At 42.8% G+C, this 14,029-nt stretch overlaps 1 protein-coding gene across 2 annotated transcripts in view; it reads right to left on the bottom strand.

Moving 5' to 3' along the window:
• The window catches only part of Dock11 (dedicator of cytokinesis 11), a 186,737-nt gene that overhangs the window by 73,697 nt on the left and 99,011 nt on the right, over positions 1-14,029 (bottom strand). For both annotated transcript variants that reach the window (XM_087903042.1, XM_087903043.1), the window contains exons 21-27: positions 11,970-12,091; positions 11,305-11,391; positions 10,494-10,583; positions 4,644-4,762; positions 2,212-2,281; positions 2,000-2,125; positions 898-969 (exon numbers count right to left, since the gene is read on the bottom strand). In XM_087903042.1, coding sequence (XP_087759168.1) covers positions 898-969; positions 2,000-2,125; positions 2,212-2,281; positions 4,644-4,762; positions 10,494-10,583; positions 11,305-11,391; positions 11,970-12,091 — 686 coding nt within the window. The remainder of the gene's footprint in view (positions 1-897; positions 970-1,999; positions 2,126-2,211; positions 2,282-4,643; positions 4,763-10,493; positions 10,584-11,304; positions 11,392-11,969; positions 12,092-14,029) is intronic.

Here is a 14,029-nt window from a genome sequence, read left to right as displayed (position 1 = left end):
GGGGGGAAGAAGAAGGAGGAGGAGGGGCAAGAAGGAGGGGGGAGAAAAGATGAAGATGATGATGATTAAAATACACAAAATAAGTAAATGGACATACCATGTTACCACGCTTTGGAAATAGATCTAATTGCCTAAAGTTCTTTTGAAACTTTATATGTACTTTATTCCTTTGTAACAGAAAGAATGTGTCTGATTTGCTACTTTTTCTAGTTGAAAGTTGAATCTTTTCATCAAACTTCTCTTTTCTTTAAATATTTTATTGTACTTATGTGTACATTTCGGGGGAAGGAGGTGCCTGCCAAGGCCAAAGGAAGTTATCTTATCCTCTGAAGCTGGAGTAACAGGTGGTTAGGACCTGCCTGACATGGGTGCTGGGAACTACACTTGGGTCTTCGGGAAGAGCAGCAGGCACTAAGCCATCTCGCCAGCTCCTCAACATTGGCATTTTTAAATCACAAAAGAAAAGCAAAATTTCAAAGGCAACGCATTCTGTGTGTAAACAGCTGTAGGATAGAACCTGTGATCATTTCTAACGACGTAGGAGATGCTGCACGTTAAACTATCAGAACTGCGGGACCTCAGATTTATGCAAAGCATCCTTTCTTTTTAATAACCAACACTAGAGAAGTTGAGGGCAAGAATCGTTAAGAATAAAAGAGAATCCGTATATTATTGCTATGAGTAAAGTTATCTTTATATTTGTTACATGTTAGCCTCATAAATATGTAAAAATTACCATTTATAAGTCAAAATTAAAATAAGCCTAATGTGGTGACTCAGGTCTATAACCCAAGCACTTGGCAGGTTGAGCATGGGTTTCAAACCAGCCTGGACTACAGGCTGTCTCAAAGATAATTAATTTTAATTAATCAAGAAGTTATTGTTGAGCTTACTTACCTTAATTTTATTCTCTTCCAACAAGTATGTGGCCATGGATTTTGCAATTATTTCAAAGAAAAACCATGAGTACTGGAAAACAAACACACAGGCCTTAACTGTTACCCAAATACTCGAAGCTTTGAAAATTTTGACAGATCAATAGAAATCCTGTCTCTGAAGTTTGATATCACTTTCAAGTGATCTCAGTTCACTATCAAGGTCTCATAGAATACTTTTTCAGACAAAAAAAGCAGTACTGAAATTGCAAGGCCAACTAGCCACGTCCAGCGGGCGAATCGAAAGGTTTGCTTCGCAGGACGGGATTATTTTCCCCTGTCATTGTTTTGGACAGCCGTGGTTGGGGATGAAAGCAAACTACCTTTTAATTGTCTTTATTACTTCTTTTAAATGCTCTACAGGTAATGTTTAAAAGTTTTTATTAGCATGTATTAATCATATATTAAATGGGTTTAATAACATTTTCATGCATGTACATAATGTATTTTGATCATATTCACCCCCACTGACCACTCGTGTCCCCCTTCCCTCTTGCCCCTCTTTCCCAAACACATCAAATAATAAATCCCATTGCTGCCTACACTTGGTTTGGATAATCATTTTGGGCTGTGGTACAGTGCTGGCACAGCTTACATGACCTATATGGTTTCTTATATCATGTCATTTGAAAGCTAGCAGCAATTCTCTAGCCAATACATCCCCAAAGGCCCATAATTCCATCACCAATTAAAGAGAGAGTAAAAACAATGAGATTAATAGCTACTATTTATAGAGTGCCTACTACCTGCCATCAATATTGTTAAATATTTCAACTTAGACATGAAGTAATAGTGGTCCAGAGTTGGGAAATAGGTAGCCCCAGGTCCAGAAACAGGTCCACTGTAACAGATACAAGATTCTGCCTCATCTGAAATGATCTTTTACACATTCAATTGAGGGCAATGGGTATATATGGAGGAGGAAAAAGGCTGCAAAGGGTACATGCGCAATGTAATAGAATGGAGGTGTGTCCAGGACAAAGAGGATAAATGAAAATTGAAACAGAAGGTCGCCAGCAAGTATGTGGGGACTGATGTGTTTCCAGTGTATCTTCCATCCTTACCTTTAGAAGTTTATTTATGGCTAAGAAATCTGCAGACTGTTTCAATATTGCAATCATGGTAGTAGCCAGGGTTTCGTGTATCAGCTGGGCCTGAAGAGTGTTTGGTTTTTCAGGTCTGAAGCTATACTGCAAACAGAACCAAATGAACTATCAAATACGATTATCCTGGGAAACAGGCAAAACATCCAGCAAGAGATCTTTGCTCCACAAACCTTTATGAAGGATCTTAAATAGCTATCCAAGCCTTCTTCATGACACGTGGACACAATGTGTAAGAGAACCCTGAAACGACATTCAGGAAACCCAGCAGGTCAACTAAGTTCTATAGTGTGACAATCAGATAAGAGCAAGTCTAACCCAGAAAAGAACCAAATCAAAACAACAAGATGCCCAGACAATGGGGGGGAGGGGGGGCGGGGGTAACAGAAGAGTTGACGCTAGCTTAGAGCCACAAGAGTCCAGTGCCTAATGCACTCAGAGTCTTGTAAAATGCACTTCCTGATTCAAAAGCAGCCCGGATGTTTCCTCTCCTTTCTAAATCTGGGTAGTCACTTAAAACATGGGCTTAGCCCTATGTTGTGAAAGAGCTCAAGCAAAGTAAATACTGAAATCCCATCCAGTGAGGATAAAAGGAACGGAAAAGAAAGGCCAAGTGGCTGGAGGTGGTGGTGCGTACCTGTAATCCTATAGCATTTGAGAGGCTAAGGCAGGAGGATCGCCATGAATCTGAGTCCTGGCTGGGCTACAGTCTCAACAACAACAAACAAAAACCAAAGAAACGAACAAAAGACAACATGAACACTGTCGAGGGGGGACGGAGGGACAGAGGAGGTAAAATAATGTGATAGTTGGAGGTGAGGTTAAGAGACTAGCCATGTCTCGTGCACTTCAGCAAACATCAGTGTCACTGGGAAGGCATCTTCACAGATTGCCTGGCTCCTTGCCTGGTGTTTCTGACTTTGCAGGCTGAGGTAAAGTTCAGTGATTAGCATTTTGATAAGCTTTCTGAGGATACCGCTGCTGGCTGCTGATCTGGGAAGTGCATGCTGAGAACCATTATATTAGAATAACGCTTGCTTCTTACATTTTCAACTGGGCTGGTCCTGGCCGTAGAGATGGGCACATAGCACACAGGTGTGTGTAGCCTAGGGTCTAGGGAAAGAGGCTACGGCAACTGTAGAAGCAGCAAAGTCAGGGACATCCAGCACTGAGCTCAGTAGGTTTTTAAAGAAGGTCTCCCTCCTATTTTCATTGAAATGCAAGCATGTTTTACCCTCTACCTTACAATGTATCCTTGTTTGTTTTCATACAGAAATAACTTACTCTTCCAAGTCAAAATTCACGGCTTAGTGACACATTATGTTCAGTAGGAGAAACACTGGCCATGTATGGCTATATTGGTTAAGGCAAACGAACTACAATTAACGAGTCCTTTCTCAGAAGATCTAGCCACCCTTCAGGTGCTCACTAGCCAAATGTGGTGAGTGACCACTTTATTGAACAGCACAAGTGGAGAACGTGGCTAGAGAAAGGTCATGTCTTTGTCTTATAAATAGGCATGGAGCAGGAAATAACAGTGCACTTAATAGTGTAGGGTTTCAGTATCTTATTTTCAACATGGATGGGTCAGCCAGATAGAAAACTGAGAAATAAATATTTGACTCGAACTATACTTAAGCCAAATGTATCTAAAAGACATAGACAGAACACATTTCATTCAACAGTAAAAGAAGACACATTCTTCTTACGTGCCCACAGAATAATCTCCAGCATAGAGTATATATTAGGCTATTCAAAAAGTCTTAACAAGATTTAAGAAGATTGCAATCATGCCAAGTATAGTTTTCATCCACACTATGTCAAAATAAATCAACATGAGAAGGAAGTGTGGAGAAAGGAAACAGCTGGAAAGTAAACATCATGTTCTGAACAATCAGCCAAAAAAAAAAAAAAAACAAAGAAAAGAGAAGAAAAAGAAAGAAAGAAAAGTAAAATTGCAGGAAAAATGAATGGACTTAGAATGTATAATATTAAGTGAGGTAGCACAATCTCAGAAAACATCCACATGGTCTCTTATCATATGTGGAACTTAGGCAATAGCATGTGTATATATGTAACCGAATATGCCTGTGGGCTCAGTATAACAAGACTATTAGAGGATTAGAAAGGACTTAATGCAGGAAATAAACACAAGTTCTGAAAGCGGGTATAGGGCTAATTGTTTTTCTAGTTCTAATTCTGTCATGGAGTTTTTGGTTTTGGTGATCATTGAGTGCATAGAAATATAATAAATAGTGAAAGTGTAAAATCCACTGGGAACTTCCACAGCGTCCCTTATGTACGGCTAGTATGACTGCATAAAAGTTTGCTGAGATGTCCAGACTTTGGGTCTGGTTAATTTAGTCACGTATTGTTTATTTTATTTGTAAGCTCTTATAATACAGTTAATTTAACAACTTTCCAAAGAAAGAAAGAAATCAAAAGGAAAATTAAAAAAAAATCTTTCAGACAAGTGACAATGGGACAACATGACCAAACCAATGGGAATCAACAAACACAGTTCTAAGAGGGAAGTTCATAGCCATGACAAAAAGCAGAAAGACCTGAAGCAGATAGCTTCTTTCATTGTAACACCGAAACTCACATGGTGCAGTTGATGGGAACGTCATCTTCATGGGTCATGTTTGTGAGAACTCGGAAGAGTTGCATAAGAATTACAGGTAGAAACTGTATCATGACTTGGATCTCCATGGCATGCAAACACTAAAATAAGTCATTATTAGTTATGGAAACAAACAGAAATATGATCTAATTTGCAAATGTGAAACAATAAGAAAATTAAGTAATGAGCGGTCTATTGACTAGACTAGCAGTTTGCAGAAACACAAGCTTCTGAGACAGGGGACTTGATAATGACTTAATGCTCCCTTTTATTTTGCTATTCAGATTCCGTGACCTTATTTGACATGAATATTCAACTATGAAGCTAGCAAGTACAAATTACTTATGGACTTTGAAGGGAAGACAACTGACTTATGCTAAATCAGGGTGGGTAGGAGTTGTAGAGATCTGCCTCCAAGCAAGTCTCCTGCATTCTATATGCTTCCTAAGGTAACTGTGACCTCCAGGTAACCCGATGGGAAGTTAAATGACTTCAGGAAAGAACACATGTATCTGCAATTTGCTTTATCCCACACCAGCTATGAAACAGATAGCCTTGCGCTTGAACATTCTTTTCAATTTTTAATTACATTTTCCTCAGTGAGTGTTTGTGCATGTGTGTGCACGCAGGAGCTTATGTGCCACAGGGCATGGGCGTGGTCAGAGGAGAATTTGCAGCTGTTGGTTCTCTCTCTATTGTATGGATCCCAGAAATCAAACCCAGTCAGGCTTGCTATCTTTTCCCACTGAGCCATTCGGCCAGGCCTCTGACATTCTTCTACTCCATGTATTTATTTCATAGGCTTGCACTCTGTCTCTGCTGACAGGTGTTACAAACCTCCTAATGAAGTGTTGCTCTATACTGTATGTTCATGTATACATAGAAACGTTACAGCGCCGTTGGCTACATTTCTTTCTTCTGTCCATGTCATTCCCTCCATCAGCTGAGCAAAAAGAAAATCCAACTTTGCTGAGAATTTTTGACATCAGTTCTGTACGAAGTGCTTGGAGATGAAGAAGCCAAGCCACCCTACTTAAGGGAACTCATCGCTTCTCTTTCTTGGTCTCCTTTACTTTTCTTCTGTCTTTATATGCACACATGACCCCTCCCTTTCAGGCCTCCGTCATCTATGAAACTTCTCTCTCATCAGACTCACGGGGCAGGTTGGCAAGCTTCAGAAACACAGGCTTGTCCTTCCAAGGTTTTCCTTCATTGTGATCTCTCTCTCTCTCTCTCTCTCTCTCTCTCTCTCTCTCTCTCTTTCTCTCTCTCTCCCTCTCCCTCTCTCTCTCTCTCTCTCTCTCTCTCTCTCTCTCTCTGGTCCTCTCTCTACTGTTGCCCCCTTTCAGGCTACGCCCTGGACATTTTCTTGTTCTTCTACAGTTTCTCGGCATTCTCAGGATATCCAGCACACATTTCCAAGGTGATTGCCCACTCCCCTGAAGCACGGATGACATTAGACTACCTTCTACCAAGATGGTTTTCTTTTTCTTTTTTCTCTGGGTGCTGAAGATGTAACACAGCTTCGCACATGCTAGGTAAGCACTGTCCTGCTGATCTACATCCTCAGCCCTCTAGAACGGCTGTGGTGTCTTCCCAGTACTGTGAGCAATGGCCCTCCTTCAGGAGTACCACGGTCTCTGTGGACGGTTTAGTGATGGCTGGGAATATTTTTGGCTATCACAACTTGGGTGTCTCTGTGCCGCTGGTTTCAATAGGGTAGAGGCCTATAGTTCTGCTAAACATTCTACAACAAAGACCTATCATCCCCTACATGACAGTAGTGCTGATCGACGGAATTAAGTTGAATGCATTGAAGACCTAGCCTACATTTTGAACCTTAAAGCTGATTACTGTTCTTCAGAAAGCCAAACGAGACATCAGTGCTGGTCTCGAAATATACCATCTGCTTTCCTTCCTTTTGTTCTTCACAACTTTACCCACATCCTAATTACTCATCCAAGGCAAATCAAAATTCTCAGTTCAGCGAAGCCATTTCCTTTTCTCACCCAATAGAGGGGTACTGAGTGTACTTACAACAGCCAAACAGCAGAGGGCGACCAAAATGTCCTGAACACAACTCCTACCATTAAGCAGTTCACTGTCTACAGAGGGCAAAGACACAAAACTGAGTCACTGCAGTACAAACAGCCAATAGGAGGACAGGCACGTGCACAACATGTACAAAAGAAGTGGCCTGGGCTGCGAGGGATGAGAGCGTGAGATAAACAGAAGGGAAACGGCAGGCAGACAAGATAAGCCCTTCCACACAGGATGGAGCTCCTGCTACTGCTGGACAGCTCTTCTATTACTTTTTCTGAACAGCAGCCAGAGTATTCTTTTTGAAATGCCAATTAGATAATGCCATCGCTCTCTTGTTAAAAACAAAGCAAACAAAATAAGCAAAGGCCATCGTGGACCCTCCACACTGGGAACACTCTGCTTCTCTGCAGCCTCGCTCCCCACTAGCTGTTCCGGGTGTTCTAGCTACACTGTTTTCTTGCTTTCCTGCAAACGTTCCTGGAGAGGGTTGCGCAGCTGCTGTAAGAGTCTGTCATCACCTGTGACTGTCTGCCTCACTTCAGAGCCTTTTCAGCCTGCAACTGGCCCATTTTCAGACAGACCTTCCCTACTTAGAATGAATATACTTTTGGTCGCCCTAATTCCCATTAACTTATTCTTTTCTTCATAGTACTCAACTTCCCTGTAGCTTAGCTATAATCTCCCTTCTTCAACAAAACTAGGCCTGTCTGAATTTCTCCCAGTTATACTCCCAGCATCCAGAACAATACCACACCAGGGGTTTAATAAGTATCCGGTGAATGATTGACTAAATAAAAGGCAACAGGGGGCAAGGCAAAATGGAAGTCCCTATCCTCCGGTGGCTTCTCAATGACCTGACTATTTCATACCTGTAGTCTGCACCAGACATGGAACGGCTCATCACACGTGTCTTTCCATGGTCCTCTGGATTATGGAGAAGTTGCTAGCTAACTTATTTTTGCTGTGTCTTTGGTGAGGCCGTAATCTCCATACCGACAATGTTTCTAAGCTAGTCTGCACTGCACGCCCCATAGCACACACAGAGGTACTGAATACACACCAAAACTCAAAGAATAAATGAACTCATGAAACTGCCATATAACAGGGCTAACAGATAGAATGGTTTGTGGGGATGCTCATGGGCCCAGGAATCAAGAGATGTGTCACAGGCTCGGCTCAGCCACTAACCAGCTCGAGCACTACAGGCACATCAGTTCTACCTAGACTTCTGTTTTCTCATCCTCAAAGAGAAACCTCTGCACAACCATTTCCACGCCATTTCTGCAAGCACATGCCATTTCACTTACTACCACCAGAGGGCGTGTGTGCACCGTACAAAGATCAGGCATTCCACACCCTTAAAAACAAATACCAGGGTACATTTTGTTAAATTTGAAGAATACCAGTATTTGAAGATGATACTGCTTCCCATACCGCTCTGTGAAAATTCTCACAAAGCTCCCCCCAGAAGGCAAAGCAATGCCCTGACTATTAATAGATAAACCATTCATCCATATGGTTGGACTCTTCCGAGACAGTACTCAGGACTGGATTTAAAAGGTACATGACTAGTATACGGCTTAAGGCCAAAAGCCACCGCTGATTGATCAACTCTCTTGAACAAAAATTGAACATCCTTACACGGCAGGCAGAATGGTACTATAAAAACTAAAGTCAAGCCTGACCTAGAAGTTCTGATTCTTTAGACCCAGTCCAGTATGGGAGGATAAGACACAAGTACCAGCAGTTCAAGGTCTACCTGGGCTATATAGTGAGTTTAAAGGTCAGCCCGGGCAACTTAGTAAAGATGTCTTGAAATGAGAAAATAAAATACAGGACTGAGGAGATAGCTCAGAGGGTAAATTGCTTGCCAGCCAAGCAAGAGGACCTGATTTTGATCTCCAGTAACAACATAAAAACCCGGACATGGTGTTGCCAGCTTGTGACTCCTGGAAGGGATGAGGGTTCTCTGGCCTGCCTAGCTGACGTGGGAAGCTCAAGGCCAGTGAGAGACTCTGTCTTAAGAGACAAGGAAGACAGCTCCTAAGAAACAAAACCCAAGCTGACCTCTGGTCTTCACACACATGCACACACGTGTCTGCACACCCTTACACAAAGAGGAATCCACACACATAAGCGTGCACACATACAAAACACCAAAAAGAGGGGCTATAGCGACATGGTATGGTGTTTAAGTCCCTGACATGTGTGAGGCCCTGGGTTCAAGTTCCAGTACAACAGCAAAAGAATGAAAGGCAAATCATTGCCATTACACTTGTCAAACGCCTGCAAGACTTCCTATCGGAATTGTATATATATATATAAAAAAGCCCTCACTCCAGCCTCTGAGGCTCCCAGCTGCCTCAAGGTCAGGCCTTAGCGCTCTGTACACCAGCCATTCTACAGCCCTTCCTGCTCCACCAAGCCAAGTTCCTCAAGGAGTCTGCTGCCAGCTGTCCCCAGCTCTTCCCCAGTCATGCACCTGGCTGCCATCTTTCTTTAAGCTGCTGCTTAAATATCCTATTACCAGAGGCCTCCTCTCTGGCCTCTGTATGACAGAAGTCTAGCACATTCCTTGTTCCATTTCACTGCTTCTGTTTTCTCTAGGACAGTGGCTCTCAGCCTTCCCAATGCTGCGACCCTTTAATATAGTTCCTCATGTTATGGTGACCCCCAATCCTAACATTATTGCCATTGCTACTTCATAATTATAATTTTCTCACTGTTGTAAGCTGCAACGTAAATATCTGCTGTGCAGGATATCTGATATGCGACCCCTGTGGGGCTGTGACCCAGAGGTTGAGAACTGCTACTCTATAGCAGCTCTCTATCGTCACGTGACATCTCTAGCTGCTCATTTCCCTCCACAAGACATGAAGCTCCTTGACAAGAGATACAATTTTATTTGCTAGACCCCTGCTGCCTGCTGTCCAGAAGGCGTGTGTCATGAACAATTACAACCCAGCAGATGAGCTGCCTTCTTTAAGACTCGTGACCAATGGGTATTACTCTTCTCCCCATGGACAACTAAGAGAAGCTCGGTGACCTGGTCAAGGTTAATCACAGACCTAGTAACTGAGGGCTCTTTGACAGGAGATCAGCTTATGATTCCAGACCCATACATTGTCTCACGCCGTCCTATCTGTCTGAAAGGAAGGGTTTCCTGAGGCCACTGTTAGGGAAACCCTGGAGAGTCTTCAGCTCAAAATGGCACCGATTTTCCGCAGCTAACCTACTAAGGTAGCAACGAAAGCAAGCAACCGCTGCTAGTCGGGTCCGAGCATGCGCGCCACAGCCGCAGCACAGCGTGAATAAGTCAAGCGTTAGGGTTCTCTGTCTGCTATAGTGTGGTATCCTTAAGACTCCCTAAGACAATGTTTCTGTCTTCAGCGGGCCCTCATGGTATTTTCCCACTTGCTGGCACAGAACCATCTCATACTTCATGACAAAAAAAAAAGTGTTTTCGCTTTTTCTGGCCCTTCCCTCACCACAGCACACTCTCCTTTCCGTGAGAGTTAGCAGGAAGAGCCGAGACCCCCAAAGCCATTTGTGCAACTAAAATCATAAGGTTTCTAAGTGATAATGTCAAATGTGGGCTATAATATATTCTCCCTAACATAGCCATGGTGTTGTCTGCTTCTAAGCAGCCACTTGCTGGAAAAGTACAGAAAAGAAAGTGTCCTCCTGGGGCCCACGGGATTTTTAACTGTTTGGTCCTTTACTCCATGTCAAAATGCAGCGGCAGAAAGGCACGAAAAGCGAACCTTGGGCACGCTGCTGCTCATTTACCTTTAAATATTTAATGAGCTCCCCTGGAACTTCTTTCGAGCCCGACTGTATCAGCTGGCAATGATGGAAGAATTTGTGCACATGCAGATCCTGGAACACAGACGGAAACAGCCATATGAGGTTGGATTCGTTACCCCCAAGCACACCCTTCCAGTTCTCCCTGATCCGGCATCTTGATGGCTTATCTCTCTGGGTGCTCTAATGCCGGGGCCCTGGAGCCACCTCTGCCAATATATGCGATGTGCCTGAAACCCTCTTGACCGAAATGTAAAAAAGCACAGCCAGATGAAACTGGTGTGTACCTGAGCACGCAGGAAGTTGCTAAGCATGCCCAACCAGCTCAACACTTATTTAAGCCTTAAAAAAACGTGTGCTCTATCCAATTGAGCTGCTTCTCTATTTTAATGAAATGGGAAGGAACAGACGTTTGAAACGGCAGGTGAAGCAAGTTCCCAGATGAATCACTCCTGGCATTCAGTACTCAGCTTTGCAATGATACTCTGCTGGCGAGTCCAGTTATCCCCTATGAAGTCTGTACAAGTTGATTTTCTGGACAGTGGGGTCACAGCAGGAGGCAGAAAAATGTAATATGCATTTTGAACTGGAATTCCTAATTGTTCTTTTGCGCCTCGGGGAAAACTGCCTCTTTTGATTTAGCCTCGGTTTTTCTCATGTTTAAAATGGTGATGAGAGCCTCTCCATGCCATTTGGAGTTCAATTTCTCCAAGCAGTAGGAGATTAAAAATGATCGAGTTTAATGAGGAAACAGATTCCAGTACTCAGATTGAGAAATCTGGATGCTTCAATTTACCTGGGTATAAATGGTTGATTCTAAGTGGCTCTTAATCTTCAGCAAAGGCTTCGCGCCATCTACCCATTTGATATCCGCATTCGATTGCTGCACAGAAAATTCAGTCGTGAACATCTATTTTATAGCAAAAAATGCATGAACAGCCTACAATACTACCTGTGCATTCTCACAGATTTCAGAAAGTGTTAGGTTCATCCAAAGATCTACTGGAGAACATAAGTGCCCTTTAGGATAAATGTGTCCAAAATCATTTAAGATTTCCAGTCCCCCGCTGATGTATATAAACTACCACCCCAAAAAGGAATTACTTAAATAAATGCGGGTTTTTTCTTTTTATTGTTTTTATTGCGCTATACATCCCCCCCCCCCGCTTCCCTCCCTTCCTACCATCTTCCATGACCCCCCGCCCCATGCTCCCAAGGAGACCTTGTCTTTTTCTCCTTCCTATTTAGATCCATGAGGGTTTTTATCAGTCATGCCCCAAATCCAGTTTTAAAAGTTAGTAGAATTATCAGCTATAAACACAGAGCACAAACTTTCCTTGTGAAGGAGGACCAGCCTTTGGACCATATTTGGGTATTCCTGTCCCAAACCACGCCAACAAAGTTCTCCTTTTAAACATCTAAAATGCGATCACTCGCACAGACATGCAGACATGCCCCTACCCTTCTTGACTCAGCGTCATTCACATTCAAGTAGCCTGGGGGAAGATTGGATGAGACTGGCAGCTGCTGTTCGCACGTGATAACTCTCCCATCCTTCAGCAAGGGGACCCAGGCAAATCCAACTGCCAAGACAATGATCAACCGTGAGAAAGGACATCGCAAATATAATTAGCTATGCAAACGTCTGCAAGCTAGGGCAGAAAGCAAGATGGTGATGGTCCCAGGGATCTGTATGCTGGAGCCCAGGTGACAGGCAACTGTGGAGCAGGGAAGGAACAATGTATTTGGATCGTGTCCTAATCCCAGCCCAGCTACTAAAAGGTTATTGGCTCTATATCTTTGGCAATGAAAATGGGAGTAACGCAGCCTTTTGCAGTTAAGAGAGTTGAGGGGCTGGTTTCAGATAATACATGAATATATTTAAGTTTAGAATGTGCCCTGATACCACTATCTCTCTGTGCTGAGGGCTGTTTGGGTAGCCTCGTGTTTTAGAAAGTTCGGGTCCCTCTTATCTACCCTTCTACTTCAAGTTCAAAGTTTCACAGCTGACACCATCTCAGTCAGCAACCATGTGTTCCAAAATCTCTTATGGTAACCCTGAAATGTGGAGTATGGAAAATTAAGGTCGTAAGTCAAGGCTATGGTCCTCATTGATCCAAGGTAGTAAAGGTATCAATCATTTAGACAGGTGGAGTTTTCCTGACTGGAGGTAAAGAAGGCGCAGAGGGAAAATGCAGTCAGGCGACAGTGTTTATGACTTCAGTCCACTGAGAGGTTTCCTGCCATCTCTACATTTCTTAACACTTCTACCCTCAAAGGGAAACCTTGGCTTTCTATTAGAAAACTCATCATGTTGCTGTACTAAACAGAGCCATCTGGGTTGCTCAAGTTGCATAGTGTCAGTGTTTCCACCATACAGATTACTCTGGGCTTTGAGTATTTATAACTCAGCTGGTAAAAGGAAAAGAAAAACAACCCAACCTTGCTCTGGATGGACTTCTAGCAAATGATCTGGGGTGTTGGATGAAGAGCATTTGCAAATCCACTGCTTTTCAAGTCTTTAAAATTCTTTGCATGAATGCCTATGCATGTGTGTGCATGTGTGTGTTTATACTGTGAACATAGAAGTCAACACAAATCTGGTTAGAATGTCTTCATGTACATGTTTAATCTGGCAAATACTTTTACTCTTACAAGCCAGCCAACACATGGCTTTCTTTCTCTCAGTAGACCGAAGCCTGTCACAGATGCTGTGCCATCGCTGCTGAGAATCTTCTCCAGTGCTACTTCAAACATGCTACCCCCAGACCTCTGCTTTCAGAAAAAGCAGGCAAGAGACGTGTGCAGAAGGACCACTAGAAATGACAATGTCAGGAAGCCTACAAGGCCTCAACCCTATACAAAGAACTACAGTGACTAAGGAATGCTGAGTGAGAATGGAAGAAATAGTCTTCCCTAGGGAAGAGTAAGCCAACTGGTTATCCAATACCAAATAGTTAGCCCTGAAAACACACTGAGCAGGTGGTATTTAGAAATGTATACATATAAATACAAATATAAATATAAATATATGCATGCAGCATCAATTAATTTAAAAAGGGCATGAATTTGAAAGTAAGCAATGAGGGATATATAGGAAGATTTGGAGGGAAAAAGGGAAGGGGGAAATGATGTAATTATACTCTCAAAAACAAAAGAAAAAGGCAAATAAAAAAGAGGGAAAGAAAGAAATGACACTGTTGACGCTCTGAAACTTTGACTAATGGGAAATACTCTGAAATTCTGACCAACGGGGGGAAAACTTCCAAACTAGAAACCGGGAAAATACGATTCTTGCTTTTAGACAACCTTTTTCCTCACGCAGTTTTTACTGGGGTATGATGTGTATAATCGTTTTAGTGAATTTGCAGTCGCTTCATTAACAGGAACTGCAGACATTTTTCAGACTCAGAAAAGAAACTCAGCCGACCTCGGCAAGCACTCCCAAGTCCCCTGCATCCCCCATCCCTAGAAACCATCAATCCACCCTCGGCCTGCATGAATCTGCTTAGGTGACAGTT

This window comes from Myodes glareolus, chromosome X (genome assembly GCF_982192425.1).
Source record: "Myodes glareolus chromosome X, mMyoGla1.1, whole genome shotgun sequence".
Taxonomy (NCBI): domain Eukaryota; kingdom Metazoa; phylum Chordata; class Mammalia; order Rodentia; family Cricetidae; genus Myodes; species Myodes glareolus.
The sequence above is the reverse complement of the archived record's forward strand: the minus strand, read 5'-3'. Positions and strand labels throughout refer to the sequence as shown.